This window comes from Cydia strobilella, chromosome 8 (assembly GCF_947568885.1).
Source record: "Cydia strobilella chromosome 8, ilCydStro3.1, whole genome shotgun sequence".
Taxonomy (NCBI): Eukaryota; Metazoa; Arthropoda; class Insecta; order Lepidoptera; family Tortricidae; genus Cydia; species Cydia strobilella.
The window spans coordinates 15,324,975-15,346,971 of record NC_086048.1 but is presented as its reverse complement, the minus strand read 5'-3'; the positions used below and the strand labels follow the sequence as shown (position 1 = coordinate 15,346,971).

Here is a 21,997-nt window from a genome sequence, read left to right as displayed (position 1 = left end):
TGGCAATAAATTTCCCGGAATATCAGCGATAATCTACAGAAGTTCTTCGGTTGAGAGTCCAATAACTTGCTCGTCGGTATCGCTTCTCCCAACTTGCTTTACGGTTAGCTCATGCATGTAACATGTTACTACATTTAGAGCTAATAATAATACGTAATGAACATCCACAAAGATTTTTCGCAATAAACGGAGTTTACAGAAAGCGGATTACTGCAGAGAGCACCAGCGATAAAGATGGATATTATACAAGAATGGGCGAATGCATAAATATCCCCCTGTTAAACGCCACACTCTGGCAATCTGGCCTAGCTAAGGTGACAATTGCTCGCGCTACGACAACGAAACGCTTTGTATCTCTCTATCACTCTTCCGTATTAGTGCAACAGTGACATGCGTTTCGTTCGCTACGGAGCATAAGCGATTGGCATGTTGGCTACGCGGCCAGTAGGTTCGTGTTCTTCTCTCACTCTCACTGAACGTAAGCGTGAGTATATTATAATACATAATTCTTATCGCCTAATTCTCATTTAACAAATTCAAAGAGGGAGCTTAAAAATAAGATTGAAGTTGAAATCTATTTTCGAAGTTAAAATCATTCGATTACCAGTCTCAATCAAAAGAAATTGCAATGCAAATAATAGTCCCTAGTCAAAGTGACCTCCATACTGTCATTTATTTATTTAATCTTTATTGCACAAAAGAAAATACAAATGTACAAAAGGCGGACTTAATGCTACAAGGCATTCTCTACCAGTCAACCTTCGGGCAAAGCAGATAACTTGTAGGAGGTTGTCATCAGCAGATTCTTCACTAAAATTCGCACTAAATGTCAGTTCCCAAATTAATTCCAAGTAGCACTTTACATGCCATATCTGACAGATAAAGGGCAAAGATAAAGGAAACGCGTAAAATCAAATATCTCCGCCACGACGAATATTTTAGTTTCAGGAATTCTTTTGAAGCCAATGAGCCGAGAAAAGTCGCCGCCAGAATTGGCAGGACCTTAAAATCTGATGGCGATATCTCCTCATTCGGGTTTACGAGTTTAGGTATTACAAAAGATAAGTACGTCACTCACATTCGCGTTTCTTTGTACGCGGATTATGAGACGTGATATGTGCTTTATTTATGAAAAGATATAGTGGCAAAAAATGTACGCACGGCGTCGCCGCTGCGTGTGATATTCTGATATTGTCTTTTGAATAATTTTGCAACCTGTTTCTTGGTGGTAAAATAAATGTAAATCGTGATTTAATTAGAAAATTTTATTATATTATTTATGCTAATAATTCTAATAAAGATATGGAAAAGAAATCTAGAATTTATATTGGAATTCAAATTTTTGACTAGAAATCTTTAAATGTGCCATTTTCAATCATTCTCATTGTCAGTTGACAACAAGGCGCTATTTCCATACAGCTTCAATTTGAAATCAACCTTATTGACAAGCGACAATGTGGTACCATTTGATTGAAAATGTCACATTAATAATCTTACTTCAATACACTAAAAAAATATTTTTGAAATGTGATTTAATACGTATCTTCCTAGATCGTAATGAAAATTAGTGGTATATATTTTTAGTGTTCAAAATTTTTTTTTGGTAACAGATCTAAACAAATAAATCTATTTAAGTTAGCATATAAAAAACACGCATTGACTACCTATACAAAAACCATTCATTCAATAAACAAAACGGTATAAAATTGGCGCGCAAAACTTTAAAATAAAATCCCCGTTCATTCTTCAATTCACATTATTTATAATTAGATTGTGATTGAACGTGGTCCGCGAGCTCGTGATTCAATTTCACCAATGAACGGACCTATTTGCGCGCTAATGAGGGGCCCCGGTAATTAATCATATCATTCCCATTCACTCGTTCACTCATTCATTCATTTTTAGCTCGGGCGGTTCGAGACCGATAGAGAAATAATGGAATCTCACGAAAAAATGCGAAAGCACAACGCTAGATTACTCCCTGCAGTAATGACTTGTTTTTTTAGGGTTAAAAAGAATGTCTTTAGCAGACGGTGGGTGCGGTGCTATTTTCTTGTTAATTTTTACAAATTTTAGAGTGCCGTGAAGTTAATGGTGGGGATAATTTGCTTGTTCTTTTTTAGCGAAACGTGATTTTGCCTTCCATTAACAGGCTATTTCACTTCAATTTTCAAAAAAATTATATATCTATAGATAGATTCCAAATTTTGGGATTTCAGTGGGTTTATTCTCTTACGCCAATGACGTATTGAAATTAGATCGAATAACGTACCTTTAGTTAGTACAAATTTTATAAAGCTTATAACCTGTTGTCGCTAAGGTTCTTTTCCCCTCACTAGCTCGGAAAGCCGTCTATTATCCTTTAAAACAAGCGGGGAAAAACGCATTTTATCCACTAGTGGGGAAAGTAATTTGACCTTGGATGGAGCGTGTTTAAGTAGCTTGACAGATAACAAAACGTAAAACGCTCATGATAATGGTTCGTTCGATATTAATTATCATTAAATAAATGGATTGAGAATCTAATAAAAAATACCAAATTTAGCTTTATTTAATAATTTTAAGTCATAAACCTTAAAATTCCATAAGAAACGTTAGATTTTTTGTAATGATGTTAAAAATAATTCTGAACGCACAAGTTGAGTCGATGCAATTTCAAAACGCATCGTTGACATTTCATACGTCAGAACAGAAATGTCAACATTGTCAACAAAATTTTTACTGTTCTTCTCACCGACTCACGTAAAAATCAGAATTTCTAGTGTTTTCTGTTATAATATCGTAAAAAAATTTGTGATTCCAGTGATGAAGATGATCTAACGCCTGTGGATGTTGCACTTTCCTCGCTATAGTGAGGGGAAAAGTTTTGTGTTACACACGGGTGCAAATGTATTTTACTTCTCGTGTGTTGAAACACTCGCGGGTAAAATACAACTTTGCACCCTTGTATAACAAATAACTATTTCCCCTCACTAGCTCGGAAAGCCGTCTTTTATCCTTTAAAACAAGCGGGGAAAAACGCATTTTATCCACTAGTGGGGAAAGTAATTTGACCTTGGATGGAGCGTGTTTAAGTAGCTTGACAGATAACAAAACGTAAAACGCTCATAATAATGGTTCGTTCGATATTAATTATCATTAAATAAATGGTTTGAGAATCTAATAAAAAATACCAAATTTAGCTTTATTTAATAATTTTAAGTCATAAACCTTAAAATTCCATAAGAAACGTTAGATTTTTTATAATGATGTTAAATATAATTCTGAACGCACAAGTTGAGTCGATGCAATTTCAAAACGCATCGTTGACATTTCATACGTCAGAACAGAAATGTCAACATTGTCAACAAAATTTTTACTGTTCTTCTCACCGACTCACGTAAAAATCAGAATTTCTAGTGTTTTTTGTTATAATATCGTAAAAAAATTAGTGATTCCAATGATGAAGATGATCTAACGCCTGTGGATGTCGCACTTTCCTCGCTATAGTGAGGGGAAAAGTTTTGTGTTACACACGGGTGCAAATGTATTTTACTTCTCGTGTGTTGAAACACTCGCGGGTAAAATACAACTTTGCACCCTTGTATAACAAATAACTATTCCACCAGCCAACAAAATTTCTATAATTAAATAAAAACAGAAATGCTTTCAGTAGGGATTTTCGATATTCGCCCTACAGTTAAAGATACACCATTTTAAAATCAAGTCAACGGTCTCAGGAAGATTTTATTAGCAGCTTCATTTTCATAAAGCACCCCTCAAACTTCCACCGCACCGTTTACTAACTCATCATGTATTCCGCCCTTCGTAATTACTGGTCGCACCTTAACACACGATTTCTCAGCACTTGTTAAAAGTTTTCAATTGCGTTAAGGGCCTCCTTACGCGGAATTTATTCATTATTCCCCACTCCGCCTTTATTCTTTCCTAATAAAAAGCGCCTTTGCTCTCTTTTCAGCGCGCGAGGGGGCACCGAAAGAGTATTTTAAATATTTGCCGCATGGCCTCTCTGATGAGTAATGAATTAAACATTTATTACTGAATTTTTATAGCGGAGTTTTTTTTTCATGTCAAAGTTGAAGGGCGTTTACTTGTTATCTTATAAAATTATGGTGTTCCTTTTTGGAGTTTTTCGACTAATTTTAACACTTAACTAATTTAATTAGGTTTGAATAATCTTACCTTTAAATAAATGAATTAGTTACCTTCTTAGTTCCTTACAATGTTTTTCACATTCGCTTTCGAGCAAACCAGAAAATGGAAAGACTTTGTATGCAATAAGTTTTTGTTTGAGTTCTATATACCTACTTAATTCTTACAAATTTCTTAACGTAAGTATGGTTTGAAAGCGGACCATAATATTAATTAAATTACAGTTATTATTTGTCGTGTCCGAAGCAAAGACTCATTTTGGATCGCTGCGCCATTAAGTAAGTATTATTTGTCTGTCTTTCCCGTATAAGTAAAGTAACAATGGTGTTCCAAACATTTGCGAGGCGCGCTCAAAGCCGAAGCCAACAAAATTACGCTTATTATTATTACAAATATTCAAAGCAATCTCAACTTCAGTTTAAGAACGAGGTCTTTGAATTACAAAAAATCACATTAAAACACATCGTGTGAAGCTCATTTTACCAGGGAAAATGTAACGCTGTCAATTTAAAAAGTTGCTCGATTTTTGCTTCCAATATAAGACGGCCGATGAGCGCGGCATAACCAATAAGTCTTTACTTTATTGTTTGAGGAGTTCGCGTCAGTTTGATCACTTATTTAAATGAGGCCCGACATGGTTATGGCTGTCGTGTCGCCTTTTTATTATTTTGTATTACGTGCCTTGGTTGTTAGTTGTACAGATTTCTCAAGTGGATTGGAAAATCAATACTATACTTTAGGTAAATGCCGTTTTACCTAAATCTAGTATGTGTAATAAATTATAGTATCTTTCGGTACCCAGTAGGTTTTTCAGCGCATGTAATAAAATATGATAATTATGTAGAAAATTTTAATATGGTAGGATTGGGAAATCTATTACTGTCTTTTTGTATCAATAATTAGAAATACAAACGGAGCTGTCATTTGAGTAAGTTGCTTATTTACCACGAATTTCATTTCAATATTAGCAAGTTCATGCCCGGTATCGCAAAATGTTTTGAAATCGTGTTAAACGTTAGTGCAAATAGCAGGTTTTAAATTGGCCGTCTATTAATGTTTCTTCAATAAAAATAAAAACATTTTATAAAACTGCCCCATTTTTTTACACACTCCAATCTACGATAATTTACAACTGACATTATCCGAAACAAAAGTTGTTACCATCCCTATTTTAACGAAATGCGAAATCGCCATCTTTCCCCTAACCCTTAAACTATCAAAATTTATTCGACGTCTTATTCTTTCCGCAACATGAAACCGAAAATTCCCCCTAAAAAGTCCAACTTTTAAGGGGTGTATATAATTATGTAGTCGCTTAGCATTCTTCGGCCGCGATCCACAAATTGGATTATGTACGTGGCCGGGGTCTTTTTATGATTTTACTACGGGATTCAGAACACCCGCTTATAAAAGGAATTATGTTAGATTAGTTTGGAGTTTGGCGCTCGGTTTTAGGTGCTAACAGCCGCAAAGTGGCACTAAGGTTAAACTAGGGCGAAGTACTTGGATAGCTACAACAGTATATCAAATTTTTATTTTTAAGCTTCCACAAAGAGAAGGGATTTCGTTTAGCGTAACTTACACTAGTAATGGTGCGTATTGTTGTTCCCAATCGTGTTTTTTATATTTAGTTTTTGTATTTTAAAGTTTAAGCCCACTTAAAATTACACATGCTAAGCTTATACCCTGAAATTCCCCTTATATCCTGAAAATTAGGTGTCGCGAAAGTTCCTAGGCCCACGTGGCGGGGCGTTGGGCGTGCCCGCGCCCCGCCTCCGGCAACAGGTGGCATCTATGTACGAGACTCGAGACAAGGCAAAGGTTTCTGGCCAAAGAGTTGCGTGGAAACTTTGGAAAGCCGAGTGAGATGTAGATTTGGTATGTAAGTTACGGAAATCCATGTAACTGGATAATGGTTAAGGTTTTTTTTTTCGTAATTTTTGTAAATGAAATTTCTTTTAATTCATATTTTTTTGCTGTTAGCATTATTTATAAAGGAACTTGATAGTTTAATGTTGATATAATTATATTAATTATATACAATAGACAACTTTTTATTAATGAGTTTCAGTGTTCCAGAATTCACAACTCTTGATGAAGTGTTGAAGTAAATTAGTTATTGAATACTTAAATAATTTTGACAACAGGTTTAGAAATCCTACGGGACCTACTTACTTTAACCATGACACGTGATTTTGAAACTTAAACTGAAAACTGAAAAGCCGTAAATAAAAACTACGTATTCCTATAACCATAGCCCATAATATTTCCATTAAAACCAAATGAGAGATTTGTTTAATTCAGTTAACAATCAATTTCCTAAAAATGTTTTGTAGATAAAATATTTACTAGAAACAACCAACTGAAATATACGCTAGAAACAACCAACAAAATATATTTAAGCTATTTTGTGCGGAACCAATTAAATACCTAGTCTGCGAGCTGACGAAAAATGCGCACCTGCCATTCAAATGGCATTCGATGACGAAACGTAGAGAAACTATGCGATAAATCTGACGGGGCATCTCGATCTTTCATCTCAGGAATGTAGATGATTCTGTCACCCTCAAATACCACTACCATGAAAATATATCAGTTATTAAAAAACTTACCGCAGAATTGACCATTTTTTGTATAAAATTATATTAAATGTTAAAACTCGTTTATTCTTTATTTGCTTGCGCCCTATTGTCAATTTCAAATAGTATTTCGTTTATAAATGTAGCGTTTATTTCAATTTAAAAAGAGCGCACCTAATCAATAAATATATCTTACAAATCTAACTCTTCTCTCTTCTATTCTGTGTTATCGGATAATTGAGAATATTAAAACTGTTCTGTCAAAACTTTTTTCCTTAATACGCAAATGAGATCTCAATTCGGAGACACCGAGTCGCGAATAGACCCGATCACACTATAGGAAGTGTGCCCTAAATAACTCGTAGTTAGGAGGTCAGCCGTCCCCAGCCTGAATATATTCACGCTCTCACCGCCTACCGGATTCTCTCGATACTCAACGACGCCTATGTTTTATAACCCGTGACATCCGAAACTCGATTTATTATCGCGCCGCGAAAAAATCGGAAATGTTTTTGTGGAAATTTCGAGGACGTTTACAATTGCGGAGATGCTAATAGGCGGTCGTAAGTTAGCGGCTGTCGGTGGCTTAAAACTGTGCCAAGTCACTGGGATCCACAGGGCATATTTCAACGTCTGGACAGCTAAAGTATAGGGACGCCGTTACATGGATGTAACACAACGGATTTGGAGCAAGGAATAAATAGAACAAAAAACTTTATTATACGTAGGTCTATTCAAACTTAAATTCGAATCTACGTAACACAATGAATAATATGTGCAATAACTAAATATAGGTTACAAGAAGCGTCGCTGTGTTTATCCATGTTTATCTTAGCTGATTTCAACTGAACCGTCTAACACTGGCTTGTAAATACAGTCGCCATCAGATATATCGCTACGGCCAAGGTGGTCAAAATATCTGAGCATGCACTATTAACACAGAATAACTAATAGTCTATTAATATCATGATAATCGAGGCTTTTTTCAGATATTTGTGAACACCTCTGCCGGTCCGATGGCGAATGGCGACTATAGATTCGATAGTTATTTAAGAGGAAAGGCGACGGCCGCTTCTCCATACAAACGTAGTCCCCATTTTCCTCGCTGGATAATAATATTATGGAAAATATTTTTAACATAATTTGATGTATATTAACATAGCTATGCCCCAACGTTTGACTTTTTTAGATTTTTTTTTTATTATTACGAATAATGATGATGATAAATGTAAGAATTAGGAGCGAAAAATAGATTTCATAAAGAAATTTCAATGCTCCAAACTCTTATAATAATTATAAATTCAAAAAATCTAACGTATGACCATATTTATGGTGGATATACAACAAAATGTGTAAAATATTTTCAAAAATGTTAATACCCAGAGAGGAAAATGAGGACTACATTTGTATGAAAAGGCGATTTTGCACGGGTCGTTCACTTTCGTCTTAATATTATATAAAGAAACTCACATACATACATACAAACATGAACGCTGAAAACAATACACTCCTTTTTTTGGGCAGTCGTGTAAAAAGACAAGGACGCACTTGACACAATGACATAGACGTGCGTTCACTAGACAGCAATAAAGCTCGCAATAGAATTGGGCCGGGACTAGCACGATTAAGATAACCTAGCAATAAAACAGATAAATATATAAACTGGTCGTATCGGACAATAAAACACTCAATGAATAAAGGAAATAGCTTTGGTTTTCGATTATTGTTCGAGCAGTGTAGTAGAGTGTATTTTGGTACCTAATCCTTTAAGAAGCCTAAGAAGTGGAAACCGATCAATAATAATGATGGTATAGTATTAATATTAACCGAGGAAGGTTTATTTTTCATATTTTGCTCTAAAATTTCTAGTTTGAACTGTTATGGCAGTTGTTCTCTTCAGAACAAGTGCCTGCGTCTATTTTTGATATAAGATATTGTAACAAAAAAGGGTTAAAGCCCTAAAGCCCATAAATATGAATAATTCTTAAAATTGGCTTCGGGAGAGCTGTATGTCAAAGTAACGATACTACATATAATATCTACTCGTGCCACTCTTTCACAAACTTGTAGTAATTTATGCGTTCTTATGCGTCTCTAGTCCCTGATATTTATCACCTCGACAAAGGCGTTCAGACGCCTCTCTCATATCAAGCGACATCTAAATAGACTAGGTTATATTTTTGTCAATCTTCTATCTTACGCTATTTAATTGTAAAGGTACGATAAATAAACATGTTGGAATTATTCTGATATTGCAAGCTTATGTTACCAAGTAGGTAATTTTTAGGGTTCCGTACCCAAAGGGTAAAAACGGGACCCTATTACTAAGACTCCGCTGTCTGTATGTCCGTCTGTCTGTCACCAGGCTGTATCTCACGAAGCGTGATAGCTTGACAGTTGAAATTTTCACAGATGATGTATTTCTGTCGCCGCTATAACAACAAATACTAAAAAGTACGGAACCCTCGGTGCGCGAGTCCGACTCGCACTTGGCCAGTTTTTAAATAAATGTTTTAATCTTCTTTACCAATGCACCTGTGCATTTTGTTGGGTGCCAAATTAAGGACACCTCTGCTAAAATTAACTTAATTCATACATCATTATCGTTAAGCAACTTTGTTGCTTTATCAAGAATCCTGAACCGTGCAGTCTGTCTAGTTCCCCTTATTAATGCCAGCGTTATTTCTGGCCTCTCATGCCAATTATCTGCACCACATATAGGAATCGTCTCAAGAACGCTTATTCTGACCAATGACTCACCGAGAAAGTCATTTACAATGAAACAAAGTTATTTATTCTAGCGAAAAAAGCGGTGCTGGACAAAGTTCGTACGCGACGAAGTTGGTTTCGGTGTGTGCCGGCGGAAAACGATAAGTTTGTGGCACTATACGTCGCTGAATATGCGACAGATTTATCGTGGATTCTTGTAGGGCTGCGGGAGGAGAGTGTGTCGATACTGACACGATTGCTGCAATTTAAGAGCGTGTAGCTGAATGTTTAGTTACTTATGACAACCGGACCTAGATTTACAAATAGGTTAGCTGACGTGCGGGCCCGGGCTCAAATCCCAAGAATGAGTCCTATGTAATTGACAAACAAAATGTTTAATAACAAAACTTCAGTGAGATTCAGATATATTAAATATATTAACATGGTCACGTTTACGAGTTAAGTAAGACAATTTTAATATGTACCTATATTTAAATACACATATACACGAATATTTGAAAACCCTGTAAAAATCATAATGATCATAATAAGGATGAAATGATATAAATAAATCAAAAATGGTCGACAGAGCAGCTGCATTTACAAAAAAAACTATTTAGTCGCGTCGCGGCCAAGCAAACCATCCTTAATTAAATTCATTTATATAGCATACCTATAAATCTATAAAGTCATGTAACCCAGATTGGGATCCTGACAAAAACCTATAAATACCATACCTAAAATACCATTTTACAAAATACGAAAACTACTTTACGATCCGCTAAAAACTTGCTCTAAGCAAATTCAATAAAGTTCGGAAAATCTTGTGAAAATATCGAATAGGGCAGCACTGGCGGTCGTCACCTGCGGGCGCGGGGCGGGCGCGGCGGCGGCGGCGACGCCCAGGCGGGCAGGTTACGATTTACACTCCACAAACTCAGCAGAAACTCTGCCCGAACGAGAAATGCTGATAATCCCAAAATTCCATACCAAAAGGACTTATCCGCAACTCTTTTCGTACAACTTACGCTTTTCATAGACGGATGTAGCGCGAGTGAGAATTACATCGAGATTACTACGATACTGGAGCATGACGTTTTTATTGGCTATTCGGATTTAATTAGAATGTAAATTGCTGCTCGGAAAATACTCTATGAATATCATAGGCGCGATATAGTGAAATGTCAGTTTCCTCTGAAACTTTAGTCAAATGTACGTTAGTCTAGCAAGATCACTTGTCGGTAGTTTTTATTTGATAGTTTAATATTTGTTTATTTATATGCGTTTGTTATTTGTTTCAGGTAGTTGCAACGCTTTTAGGATTGGAAAACTTCTGCAGCGGTCAATTAAAGTGACGAGCTTTTTGTCAGCATTTTCAAATTATGTTCATCAGAAATGAACCGCGCATCAGGAGACCTACTTTAGAGACTGAAACCAGTGTTCTTAAACAAAACCTGTTAGTGACAAAAACAATCTGAAGGTTCGACATAATGTTAAATTTCGAGTACCAAGTGATACGTATTTTGGACGAAGTTTAAGAATTTTCGACTTCGCGTAACGTGTAGTGGACAATCAGGCCAATTCGAACGTGAACTGACATCAAACCGATACTAAAATGATATTGGGATCAAATCAGTTAGCTGTCGTTCGTGCGGGCGTCTCGCTCGTCGACAAATCTGAGCAAAATGAACGCGCTAATGACGGCTAACTGATATGATTTTAATATCATTCTATATCGGTTTGACAGTGGACGCTCGAATTAACCTGTATATGCAGTGGATTTCTCTTCGTCTTAGTAACGTCGCCGCACTGTCCCCTCCGAACACCTAAATTATGGTCTATTGATATATTCAAGTACCTCTAAAGAACGGGTAAGTGCGTCTGAATTTATTTCGGATGTAGAAAATGTCTCATTTTGCGACAATGCCGTTAACATAGTACTTATGTCGCGATGTCTGTCCGTAAACATAGCTGTAACTCAGTCTTATAAATAGGATTATTGGTTTAAAATTGTATGCCTGTAAATTTTGGTTGCATGTTGCATAAAATATTGCCTCAAAATTAAGATGCTGGTACTTTTGCATCTGTGATGATTTGTTTTGTGGGCCAAAATTTGTAGATGTAGGTATAGAACCAATATTAAAGATATATATTACTGATTGATTCCAAAGTGAAACCTGCATGATTATTTGTAATAAATTCTCCTTTACAATATTGTAACATAGGTACAACTAGTAAATTCTAGTGTAAAGCGTACCAATGTATATTGTGTATACATAAATGTTTTCTGCAAGAACTAGCACCAATTAGATTGTAATTATTTGTAATACGCCATATTATTTGTGTTATTTATTATTTACTAAGAACCTGTACCTCTGAGCCATAACGTACCTACAAAAAAATATTTACAAATATTGCTCAACCTATTTGACTCCAAATATAGACCGAAATCTATTATTACGATTACAATAAATTGTTTTTTCAGTGAGTTTCCGCAGGCATTATGATTAAATCTCATAAGTACTTCTATTGCATTTTTATATAGACATGCACAAATTTTATTGGTACGGTGGTAAGAGTAAATTATTGCTCCGATAATTGTGCCTATTGACATGAAATGTTAAGAATTTAACCAAGTTTAATAGCATCGCGTTTAAGAAATAAAACGAACCATAAAACAAAGTGCTGGCAGAAAAGTTGACGCACAAACCAAACCCGTTTTAGTCAGATCTCTAGTCCCAGATATAATTTCGTCATCTAAGTACAGGATTTACTCACTATTTTAGCTATATCGAGTGTTAGCTTATAATCTCTACGAAAACAAAAAAAGTTCATTCTGCGAATTACCTCAATGGACTATTTGTGATAGATGTAGCCAATAAGTGTTCAATTTAGTATGTGTATGAAGTAAGGTCAATTCTTGTACTTTTGGCGTCCATTTTTATGTATATTTTAAAACACGTTCGTTTCGTTTCGCCCATTCATCAATTCGGTTTCGCAAGTAATTTTAATTTTACAATATAATTATATTCACTGCTTCTATACTTAACTACGTATATTTGCAGCTGATATTGGTGCTATATATATATACATTATATACCTTGTTTGTTTGTGACTAAAATAAAATTTCGTTATTTTCGGGTTACGTTTAGAAATATAATGTACAAAATGAGCTCGCATTTTAATCATCGTGAGGTGAACTATTCTATATTATTTATATCTTGTAGTTATGGATTAGTTATATTAATTGTGACTAAAAGTCAATCAGTTACTATGAGTGGTTTGCGGATGTTCGACATCGATTTTAACGTAGGTGTTGGGAATTAGTAATCTGCCAAATATAAAATACGTAATCTTGAGCCATTTAGAAAAATCCTAATGTGTATAGATGACGTCCCTAAATTTTAGGCATTATTGATAATTCGCGATTACACTACAGCCGAGCGAATACGAGTTTTGATTACAAAACAGTCGCTAGCATTTTGCTCGGCGGGAGTGTACAGCAGCATTAGACGAATGATGACTCTTTGGAGGTCTCTCATGATTTAGTTAAGGATGTTAGTTAATATATCTCCTGGTTGTTGAAGCATATAATGTATGAATTACACACCGCAACGAGACGGGGTATGTCAATCCAGATGGTCAATTATTTAAGACCGAAATAAAAGTCTGTTCCGTTAAGGCATAGCGTTAATGTGAAATTATGAACTCCGTTTAGGTTAAACTGATGTATTTTTAGTCAGAGTTTTGTATAAAATATAGTGCATTTGCATTATTTTTAAAATGGCTTGAGTGTATTTGGCCTAGTATGCATAAACTTTGACTAAAGACATTAATGTAATGTTAGTAAGATCATTTTTGTTCAGATAGTACCTATCAACTGCGTGCATGTTCTAAATACATACAAATGAAATTATCGAATCGAAATATACTTACTAAAAAGGCAAATTTACTAAATGTGGTGTTACATATGTGAACATTTGATTAAATATTCTGTAAATATAAAAATCAATATATGAAAATTGTAATGCATTGAGAATATTTTGCTAAAGGTACTTGACTGTTGACTCGTGTAAAGGGTTTGACAATTTTAACTTAGATTAGTGAACTTGCTAGGATAATGCACATTTTTATATGAAACAGTGTTTTACTGTGTAAGAATGTTTGTCTTGTTGGCTGTTTGAAAATCGAATAAATCGAAGTGGAAAAGTTGACACCATGCAGAGACAGGGTCTACGGGTTTACGAAACTGTTCAAGAGCAAAAATAACAACTCTTTTTATATTTTTTGCTGTGTTTTGCAGAAAATATGTCTGTGACTAATTATCACCACGTGCATAGATTTTATATGGAGTTTCTGTAATAAAACTGCAGATTTTATAGTAAATTTGCTATTACTGTGACGAATTTCTTGTTTAAAAGGCAGTTATAGCAGATTTACGGATTCTTCAAAGATCAGACATTCAGATGACTGGTTGGAAGTTTCAAACATTTAAAAAAATTGAAATAAAACTATGAAAACGGATTATATCGCGTATATTGAATTTATGGGTTCGAAACGTCGGGATGTATTATAAATTCAATATACGCGATATAATCCGTTTTCATAGTTTTATTTCATGAGTAACTATCGCGGTAACCGAAGACAATATTATTTAAAAAAATTGTAAAAAGGCAGTTTACCAGCAAATCTAATGGTCAGTTAGCAAAATGTGTTTTTGAATGGGAAACCATCGCCTTTAAGGCAAATACACACTAGGTGCGTACGCAGCGCGTTTCTGAATTCCTATTTACGAGCGTGCACACGTTGACCTATATGCATCTGGTGTGATTTGACATTTGGTGTATAATTTGAAAATTAATAGCAATCGGCGGCTCCTGCTTATTTAAATTGACATTATTTTTGACATATCCGTTTGCCATAATCAACATATTGTCAGCCTAGAAAATTAATTGTGTTTTATTGGATCACCACAAATCCCAAAAGTTTTATCGAGATAAGTTAATAATAAATGCTGCTATTTTGTACTAGGTAATATGGGTACAAATCACTGTAATGTAATTCTCTGTCGATTCATTAGATGGCGTTATAATTTATGTATCAACTAGCTCCTTACTAAATATATGACACTGAGATTTCGTCAAAGCATATACAAAGGAATGCTAAGAGGCGTAAAGTAGTATAAAATATTGTAACCGCAAATTTACCGCTGCTAGGTTGTCGAGCGCTAACATTTGACAAAATGCGCGCTTTTGACAAGCTACAATTGGCTACTTGACAGTTTTTGACGCTATAAATCGATGAACACAGGTAGCATGCACGAAAAAGTGTCACGTTGTGGACAAATCTCCATGGTAACGTTGTGGATAGATCTCCATGGTAACGTTGTGGACAGATCTATTTGCGGATTTTTTAATTCGACGCCACTTTTGTTCTACACGCAGTGTCATATTGCGGTGTCGATTTTGGCTTCATTTGTGTGACGTAACACAAAAAAATTCACATACACTTTTTTTGCAATTAACTCAGGTAACACTTGAAAATTTTGTTTCACAAAAAGTAACTACGGTGTGCATGCACGTTTAGTACATTTCCCTTGTTTGTAGTTAGTGATTTGAACGGAGATTATTAACAGTAGGTATTTACTTTTAACTACAATAGCTCACAACTAAGGACAAATGGTAATTATGGCAAACGCTGTTTATTAAGATGACATAATTTATGCAACACAATAGTAACCCGTCCGCTCGATATGCATCGAAATTTAATAATTTTAGAATTGAAAATGATTAAGTAAGAGTGAGTAGTTAGTTGCAATAGCCCATTTGTCAACCACAAGGGGTACTTAGCAAGTAATAGATAATATATTTTAATATTAGACCACGGTAATGCATTGTTAGTCTAGGGACTGCTGGATACTATATTTTAGTACCAACATGCCCCAGTTATGTATAAATTATTTTGTACATGTTAAAAATTTTTGTTCGCATAATTATGTTTATGTCGTAAAATCTACATTATTTTTGTTATATTTTTCAGTTGCTTATTATATTATTATTAATTTTACGACAGAAATGTGAAAAACGTAGTTTAATAATTAGGAAAATATGTGTTTCAGTGTAAATATGATAGACGAAAACATGTATGTAGAAGTACATAAATCCTATTTATGTATTAAATTTGATATTGTTTTCAAAATTGCATCCGTTGTTTCATTTAGCGATACCAAAGTCGATTAAATAACAACCACTGCCTACTACTACCACAACGCGTCACTTATAGCGAGGTTGACTTCTACCAAAGATATATATAGATATAACTCCTTATTATATCCTCATTGCTTCTACTTAACATCGTAACCCCATTAAAAAAAAATATGTAACTATTTTTTACCGATTTATGAAGTGATAAAAAAAAATCATTTATTCTGGCGAAATAAACCCTATTTTACTTTTACTTATTCTGCCAAACTGCAAGACAGTTTGTTGGCAGAGGGGACTCCCTTAAAACAGATGGGTAGTCTTAGCTAATTACATACTAAGTACATAGCCTACATAGGTACATCTTAGTGTTTACGGTAGTAACTTCAATTTAATTTTGTCTAACAGAAACATATATATAGACTTTACAGACAACCATTTTTTTTTTTTTATTGATTAGTGTAAAGCAAAGAGTTACGTAAGTATTGGCGTAAAATCGACAAAATCGAAGACTACTTCTTTCTTCGAATTTGACAGCTATTTATTTCAGATCGAGCGGAGTACGCGGCCATACATAATGTGGTACCTACATAACTCTAGTTGTCAAAAATTGGCGTTCGATTCAGTTACCACAAAACATGGCGCCACGCTACTAGTGCCGTACAACGCCATCTTCTTCAGCTGTCAAACTCGCAAGCACGTTTTTTTTTTCATAGACTACACATCTTATAAAACCAATTAATTATACAACTGAGATCTCTTTAATGTATAATTTTGGTCTGTAAGGTGGAGGTACTTCCTCAGTTGGACTCTGCTCTAGATCTGGAATGACATCCGCTGTGCTGTGCCCTACCACACAAAGCGAGATGACATTCAGTCAGTGCCCATACCTCTTTTTTAGACGTAGTTTAAGGACATTCCCAAATACCCAAATAACACTAGACCCTACTCATAGTGTTGTGTTCCTGCCGTGAGTAAGTTTGCCAGAGCTCAACGAGGGTGCGGAGTGTTAGGGTCGCCAACGCGCATGTAACTCCGCTGGAGTTGCAGGCATACATAGGCTACGGGAGACTGCTTAACATCAGGCGGGCCGTATGCTTGTTTGCCACCGACGTAGTATTAAAAAAATACTTTTGGTACCTATACATTGATAGTGTTTATTATTAATTAACCTCTGCTGATATAGCCTAGACATAAAAGTAAGACACCTGCTCTAATGATACCTACAGATTAAGTAAGTATGCCTATTTTATGACGATTGTGATAGCAAGCGATCTTTAGTTACTATACTTATTATGAATTATTTATTATGTAAAATCAATGACAAGTTTTCCTTCTTGCATTAAGTTGCTCAAGTAAGACTCAAGGTTTTATCGTAAAAGTTTCCGAATATTAACGCTATGGCATGACAGAGATTTTATATTACAATTGGGCAAAGTTTTTATTGCAATGAGCATTAACAAAACCTTTTTTTTATTCCGAAGATTTTATATCACTTTTAGTAACTCTGTTACGGGACTGTGATTTTTCTATTTTTTGCTATAAATAGTAGATTACTTACCCGTAAGCGTTGTTCTATTATCATATTTTAATTTTCTGACTGAATTACGAGAACAATATTTTTATCTTTCGTTTTGTTTTTGAGTGATTTTTTGGATTTTTTAAGGTTTGTATTATCAAAAGTTGTCAAAAGGGTAGATACCTAACGACTCTATAAGTAGGTAGATATCTACCTATGCAGACCGAAGACTAAGGCATCATACTCACGAGCGCTTTTTCAACGCGCGTCAAAAAAGCGCTCGTGAGTATGAGGCTTAATATAAGAGAATATAAAAAGTACCTACCTATAACTCACCAATAAACAAAAACGTGTACATCATGGAGACTATATAGTGTACATTAAAAAAATCAAACATATTTTTTCTACTCGTCGAGTATAATCTGTGTATTACAACTTCACATGCAACACTACAACCTTACTCTTTTCATCGTATGATAGTCTATGGCACTTCCGACTTAAGCATAAGAATTTTATCGATACGGTTTAGTGATTTAGTCAATTATAAAAATTTTGAATATAGAACTTACATACATTTCGATAAAATATTTCTTGTTTAAGGAGACTCGATTCAATGCAAATTAGCCTACTCAAACACGCTGCTGCATCGCATCTGCTTTGTGATTGGTTGGCCAACAAAAACATTTATATTTTATGTTGTAGTAGAAACAATTGCTTCATAAGTCAGAAACGCGCATGTGACACCCTTCATATAGCAACATCCATACCCTACGAAAACCGCTTAGCGTTGCTTGTTAGTCTCCATAGGCTACGGTGGCCAAAATCGAGAAAAAAAACTGTCTTAAAACTGAATTTAGCAAGGAGCAGGTACCAGGGCCTCATGAGTTACGAGGAGGTGTCGTTGACCAACCCGCCGGGGGCGCCGGGCCCGGCGGCCGGAGCGCGTACGAATATGAAGGTATCGCGGGCTGCGGCAGCTCGCGTATCTTAGTTGTATACTTTTGTTTTGTTTAAAGTATTATTTTTATGTCTCGTAGAAAAAGTATTGTATACAATAGTGATATAATCAAGCTTTTCAATCTCGTACCTTAACTTAAGCAACTCAGCAAGCTTCGTTGCTTAAACACGGTACTCGACTGAAAAGCTCTCTATTATATCACGATTGTATAAAATACTATTATGTCTATTATGTACGGAGGTTTACAATATATAAGCAAGATAAGTATTGCTTATAATAACAATTTCCAGATGACTGGCACATAACAACAATTCCTCGTTTACGAGAGAATGACTGACACAATAAGTCATTGTTTTTAATTCGTGTTGGAGCGTTGGTGCCTAGAGACGTGCAAATATGCTGAGATCGAGGATCTTTGGCCTTCGAAGGGTCGTAACTACGGTTTCACGAGTTACTAATCCGCGTTTGACTCCCGTCAGGACTTACAAAGTGCACCGTAAGTAGTTTCTAACGAAATTTTATTTAAATTGTAGTGCGTACATATTTTATGTAATGATGAGTAAATTCCTTATAGGTAATTTTACGTCCAAGAAATTACTGCTCAAACGGGTTAAGTAATTTTAAAAGGTGGTCCAAAAAAGGAAGGATTATTTTGATTATGCTTATTTAATATCGCTAACTCAGTATAAACTGAATTTCTAACGCCTTGACAATAGAGGTGTTTTCAGATATAGAGCATCTTGGTCTGTTGGCGACTGAACCATCGTACACGCAAAAAATCTAATGACTACCAATCCAACCGCTCGACCCAACCAATCAACCCAACCATCCATCCATCCCCATCATCGAACCAACTTCGTAGTAGTGTCCGACCAGTTTCGATTTCGACAGGTTTCGTTCGGCGAGAATGTCATGATTCGGCTGAAGGTTCGGTTTGGGCCACAAAGCTGCCGAACCTTTCGGCCGCAACGAAACTGTATTTTCGATAATCCAACCGATATTCCGGTTTCGGCAGGTTTACACTACTTTAGCTGTGACTGCATTGGACTCGAATTAAGAGGCATTCCAAAAAAGTCGGTTTATAAGTAAGTAATAATTGTGTATATTATATTTTTCTCGCAGAGGTATGCGATGCGCACATGAACGAGCTGCCCGTCCCGTGCGGGCCGTGGAAGCCCTGGTACGACGCCAAGCAAAACTTCTACAACAAAATCTTCGTAGGCGGAGTCCTGTGGTAAGAAATCTGCACAAATGTAAAAGTTTGCACAATTGGATGTTAAATTCTTAAGGTCTTATCTTATGGGTCAAGGAAATACTGTCGGTTGACAGAGGCGCAGGCCATCTACTTCAGCGTAATGGTGGGGTAAATATTAGACACGGGTAAAAATAAAACTGAGTGTAACACTCAAAAATATTTCATTCCTATTCCATTTAAAAAGGTCTACACGAGGCTTCCTTTTGCGGATCGGATCCCCTACTTCAGGGGATCCGATCATATAAAATATTCGGCAGCATATAAGCAGGGTCCGGTTTCATCCATTTTGTTCGGCGCTTACAACTCTGGTCAACATAACTTTCGTCCAATAGATGGCACTAAATATTGGGGTAACACGACTTTGTATTAGCAAGGCGCGAGGTGGAGGGAGAAGTGGCGCTGATCGTCACAAACTCACGTAATGTCATGGACTGTCAAACATAAATGCCAGCTTAAACTATAGCTGGTCAAGCAAATATTGTCAGTAGAAAAAGGCGCGAAATTCAAATTTTCTATGGGATGATAACCCTTCGCGCCTACATTTTTTAAATTTGCCGCCTTTTTCTACTGACAATATTTGCTTGACCAACTATATTTTTTTACTCCAAGATTCAACGTAGAAAAGCCGACAAAATGAGGGCAGCACCAGTCGTGCACCTGGCGAATACACACTTACTGTCTTTTTGTTTTATTCGTTCATGATGAACTCCTGCAAATAAAGTTTTAAATACTTATTTCCAGGTTTCTGTTCTCGTTCGCCATGATGATTATGACTAACAGCATTTACTTGAACTTTTCCCCGCCCGCGTACCCCGGCCCGCCCAGCGACATGGTCCAGGACTGCGAAGATGAAGGATAAATTCTTGTGACTTTGACAATAAAGTTTGTTTGTCTGGTGCATGATGAAGGTTTTTCACTGCTTGTGCATTGTTTCCTTGTATTTTAGGTAAAGTCTTAGTAGCGATTCGTGAAAATCGTAAACTAAACAATTATTGTATGTGCCTGGGGTGATTATATCAAAGAAAATCTTGAAAGCGCGATCCAGGATTTTCAGTACACTGCACAGCGCCGTATAGCAGGCGAATTAAAATTAAAAAAAAAAATAAGCCTGGGGTCTTTATGGATTTTCAGGACCCGGTACAGCGCCATCTAGCGTGCGATTTGAAAACTAAACATATATTGTATGAGCCTGGGGTCATATTATCAAGAAAAATCTTGATAGCGCGATTCAGGATTTTTAGGGTTCGGTAGAGTGCCATCTAGCATGCGATTCGCAAACTAAACAAAAAACTGTGAGGCTAATTATTTCATGAAGTATCTTGAAAGCGCGATTCAAGATTTTTAGTAGTCGAAACAGCGATTTGTCAAAAGGGTAACCCTTTTCCAGGTCGCACTAATCTACAAGGTTTTCCAGAACAATCCAAATATATTCTAATTAATCCACCTTTGACGATTTATTTGAAGACGTCACATTTTCCGAAAGTGCAATCTAATTTGAACCTTAAAGCGAAATGCTAAAGTTGAAATTCCATTGGCGCGTATGTGGTCGATAAATCGTACTATGCCTGGAAAAAGGTTAACATCTCAATTGTTGAATGCAAAATCTTCGCTTTACTGCATTGATAAGAAAAAGTAACCTTAGTTTCTAAACTATTACAGTCTACAAATAAAACACATATTTCAATGTGTAATATGTAATGTATATACAGCAATTTGAACTACACTTCACAAGTTCACATAAACTGAAATGATCCCAAAGCGGGCAACTGTATATTCTTTTACGTTTTGGTTAACAATAATTAAGAGCCCTTTCACACTGCGCGTTTCTTAAAACCTGGTGGCTACGTGGCCTACGTGTGTGACTATGGCGCTCGCCTGGCGGCCATTGAGAAATTACCACATGTTGATTCTGATCTAAGCGAAATGTCCGTGTTCTAATATTCATGAAATTTCCCTGAATGTCCGACCGACGTTTCGGTTTCGGCCAAAACTTGAGCAAACCCGAAATTTCCGGTTTCCATTGGACACTAATATACGATTTTAAGCATTCAAAAAACGCAGTGTAAAACGGCTTTAATATAAATAGCTCTTACAGTAGGTACATACAGTGTATTGCTTTGATTCAGAAGGCAACAGTTTCTTCAGGTATCGTAGTCTTAGAAGATATAACCAAACGGAGTAGCCATTAACAGGCGTTCCCCTCTGTCGAAAATAGTCGGCCAATGGTCATACACAATGTATGGACTGACGTTTGTCTGACATGGCAATTTTTACGTTACGTATACATTTGACGTTCCCCTCCCCCGCAAAAATCGGCTTTCTTGTACAGAAAATTACAGACAAGGCGTTTCCGTTTCGTTATATCCTCTAAGATCGTAGAAGTCTATAACTATTGTGGATATTTCAATGCTAAAAATATGTATAACATGTATAGATTGTTGTACTCTTTGTGTTCAACACATATCAATTGAGCGCTTATAAAAGGACTCGGTTATACATATAAGGCAATTAATTCATATTTCCAATTAATACACAACATTTTAGATATGTGACATACTCAAGCAAAATGTAAAAGGACACATAACGGTTCGTTTTCAATGAGGAAGTTTTCCAATTGCAACTATG

General features: G+C 35.8%; 2 protein-coding genes across 4 annotated transcripts in view; both read left to right on the top strand.

The window, feature by feature from the left end:
- The window catches only part of LOC134743749 (forkhead box protein O), a 132,575-nt gene extending 116,932 nt beyond the window's left edge, over positions 1 to 15,643 (top strand). For both annotated transcript variants that reach the window (XM_063677390.1, XM_063677389.1), the window contains exon 9: positions 10,742 to 15,643. The gene's annotated coding sequence lies outside the window, so the exon portion shown is untranslated. The remainder of the gene's footprint in view (positions 1 to 10,741) is intronic.
- Positions 15,644 to 18,468: 2,825 nt separating this feature from the next.
- The window catches only part of LOC134743793 (uncharacterized), a 427,044-nt gene continuing 423,515 nt past the window's right edge, over positions 18,469 to 21,997 (top strand). Inside the window, exons 1-3 of one of the 2 annotated variants that reach the window (XM_063677452.1) lie at positions 18,469 to 18,613; positions 19,240 to 19,351; positions 20,114 to 20,267. In XM_063677452.1, coding sequence (XP_063533522.1) covers positions 18,514 to 18,613; positions 19,240 to 19,351; positions 20,114 to 20,231 — 330 coding nt within the window. In that variant the 5' untranslated portion in view covers positions 18,469 to 18,513 and the 3' untranslated portion in view covers positions 20,232 to 20,267. Of the gene's footprint in view, positions 18,614 to 19,239; positions 19,352 to 20,113; positions 20,271 to 21,997 lie in introns of those variants that run through there. The other variant, XM_063677453.1, reaches the window with a different exon arrangement.